The 2,500-nt window shown below is 44.0% G+C and overlaps 1 protein-coding gene across 1 annotated transcript in view; it reads left to right on the forward strand.

Annotated features, from left to right (window-relative positions):
• Positions 1–2,500, forward strand: part of LOC143285050 (heme-binding protein 2-like) — a 10,737-nt gene that overhangs the window by 52 nt on the left and 8,185 nt on the right. The window contains exons 1-2 of the mRNA XM_076592238.1: positions 1–84; positions 1,770–1,936. The exon at positions 1–84 is cut by the window's left edge and continues 52 nt beyond it. Coding sequence (XP_076448353.1) covers positions 1,809–1,936 — 128 coding nt within the window. The 5' untranslated portion in view covers positions 1–84; positions 1,770–1,808. The remainder of the gene's footprint in view (positions 85–1,769; positions 1,937–2,500) is intronic.

Consider the following 2,500-nt stretch of genomic DNA (forward strand, 5'->3'; position numbering starts at 1 on the left):
CTGTTCGTTTTTTGACGACTCTCTTTGGCCCACCCGGCAGCACAGGGAGGAATCAGTGTGTTTGTTGGGGCTCTTGTTGTGAAGGTGAGAGAGACAGACAGACAGACAGACGCTTTGACGCTTTGACACTTTAATGTCATTGGCCTTGAGGTCATTATGACATGGGTGAATGAATGCCTCGACATACTTTCAATATCTAACAAACCTTTATGATAAACGAAAGAAATGGTGAAAGCAAATAATGAAACGAAGAAAAAAATGATGGTGACCAACAAGGCCACCCAACACATAACAACACCGTTCATTCGTCTATCAATGCACCATGCAACATATTCCAACACTGGCTGCAGTAGAAAATCGTTAAACCTGCTTGTTGTGCTTTTTGCCTAATCTTCATAGCTTCTGATATGAATTTTGCTGACGAGAGAGAGAGAGAGAGAGAGAGAGAGAGAGGCTTTTTTCACAGCAAAGGCTTTAAGTCCTTGTGAAAGAGTGTGCACAGACATGTTCACTCGCATCGTTTTTCATTCTTTTTTTACATATTATGTTAGCGGAATTTCTGTTACAGTTTTAACGCTGTGTTCGGATATAAAGACAAGTGTGGGACAGTTTCAGCAGTTGTGTGTGTGTGTATGTATGTGTGTGTGTGTATGAGTGTGTGTGTAGTGTGCGTGTGTTTGTGTGTGTGTGTGTGTGTGTGTGTGTGTGTGTGTATGTGTGTGTGTGTGTATGTATGTGTGTGTATGTGTGTGTGTGTGTGTGTTGGGGGGGTTATGTGTGTGTGTATGTGTGTGTGTACATGTGTGCGTGTGTGTGCGTGTGCGTGTGTGTGTGTGTGATTGTCTCTTTGTATTTCTGTGTGTGTGTGTGTGTGTGTTTGTGTGTGTTTTTGTGTGTGTGTGTGCGTGTGTGTGTGTGTGTGAGGAAGAGAGAGAGATGGGGGGAAGTGCTGGCTATTGTGTTTGTTGAATCTTGTGAAAGTGAGACAGAGACAGACAGGGAGAGAAATAGACAGTGTGTGTGCGTGTGTGTGTGTGTGTGTCTGTGTGTGTGTGTGTGTGTGCGTATGTGTGTGTGTGTCTGTTGTCTGTGTGCATGTATGTGTGTGTGTGAAAGGAAAGGAATTTCATTGAGATAGGATGGAGACAAAGAGACAGAGGTGGAGTGAAGTCCTGACCATTGTGTTTGTTGGTTCTTGTGTAAGAAAGAGACACAGAGAGAGAAACACACACACACACACACACACACAGAGAGAGAGAGAGAGAGAGAGAGAGAGAGAGAGAAACAGAGAGAGAAACAGAGAGAGAGGTGAGAGGGAGAGAGATAAACTAATTCTGCTGAGACAGGGTAAAGTGAAAGTGTGACGAGAGAGAGGAGGGAGAGAGAGAGTGGGGGGAGGGAGGGAGGGAGGGGAGGAGAGGGAGGGAGGGAGAGAGAGAGAGAGATTTACGTTAACTTGGCGTTGGGTGGTATTTTTGTTCACATTATTGTAGGCAACTGTTGTTTGTTCTTATTCACTTTTTTCCCTCTTCCTCGTCCTCTTCCTCCTCTTATTTTTTACTTCTTCATTTTATTTCTCATTCTGTGTGTGTGTGTGTGTGTGTGTGTGTGTGTGTCTGTGTCTGTGTCTGTGTGTCTGTATGTGTCTGTGTGTGTGTGTGTGTGTGTGTGTGTGTGTGTGAATACAGAGAGAGAGAGAGAGAAGACAATAATTTACACTTCTTTGCCCAATGTCATCTTTTTTCTTCTTCTTCCTTTTTTTTTTCCAGTTCGTCACTGACGTCATACTCGACCATTGCAACGTCATCATGACGAGGAAACACGTGACCACGTGGCTGATGACGTGTCTGATGCTGGTTGGAGCGTCCTCAGCTTCCATCGTACGCACCTTTACCTTTGAGGCGGACAGTGGTGACTCCCAGCCCCAGAGAACAAAGTATGTGGGTGAGAAAAGCCAGAAAATATTCCATCATCATGATGGTGATGATCACCGATTAGTTTTTGGTGGTTGCCTCAGTGGCTGGTTTGTCATATTGATTTTTTTTTCTCTTTGTTATCTCTTCTTCAGTTCTTCTTCTTCTTCTTTGTTCGTGGGCTGCAACTCCCACGTTCACTCGTATGTACCCGAGTGGGCTTTAACGTGTATGACCGTTTTTACCCCGCCATGTAGGCAGCCATACTCCGTTTTCGGGGGGTGTCAACTCAATCAAAACGTATGTCCTGATATGTATAATATTATTTATCAATGCAAGCCTGTGTCTGCATAGCCATGTACCAACTTCACCACTTTTCTATGCGTAAGTTACCGTAATCCATGTTTGTGTTTTATTTCCTTATGTATGTTCGTATACGCCAAGTGGAAGTCCACTTTGAGGTGCATTTAACTTTCATGTCCACCGACCTACTTGGCTATACACACCCATACACACATATATTGACTGGTTGGTTGGCTGGTTAGGTTGTTGAATTGTTGGTTAGTTGGTTGTATGATTGACTGGAT

The sequence above is a fragment of the Babylonia areolata genome, chromosome 8 (genome assembly GCF_041734735.1).
Source record: "Babylonia areolata isolate BAREFJ2019XMU chromosome 8, ASM4173473v1, whole genome shotgun sequence".
NCBI lineage: Eukaryota > Metazoa > Mollusca > Gastropoda > Neogastropoda > Buccinidae > Babylonia > Babylonia areolata.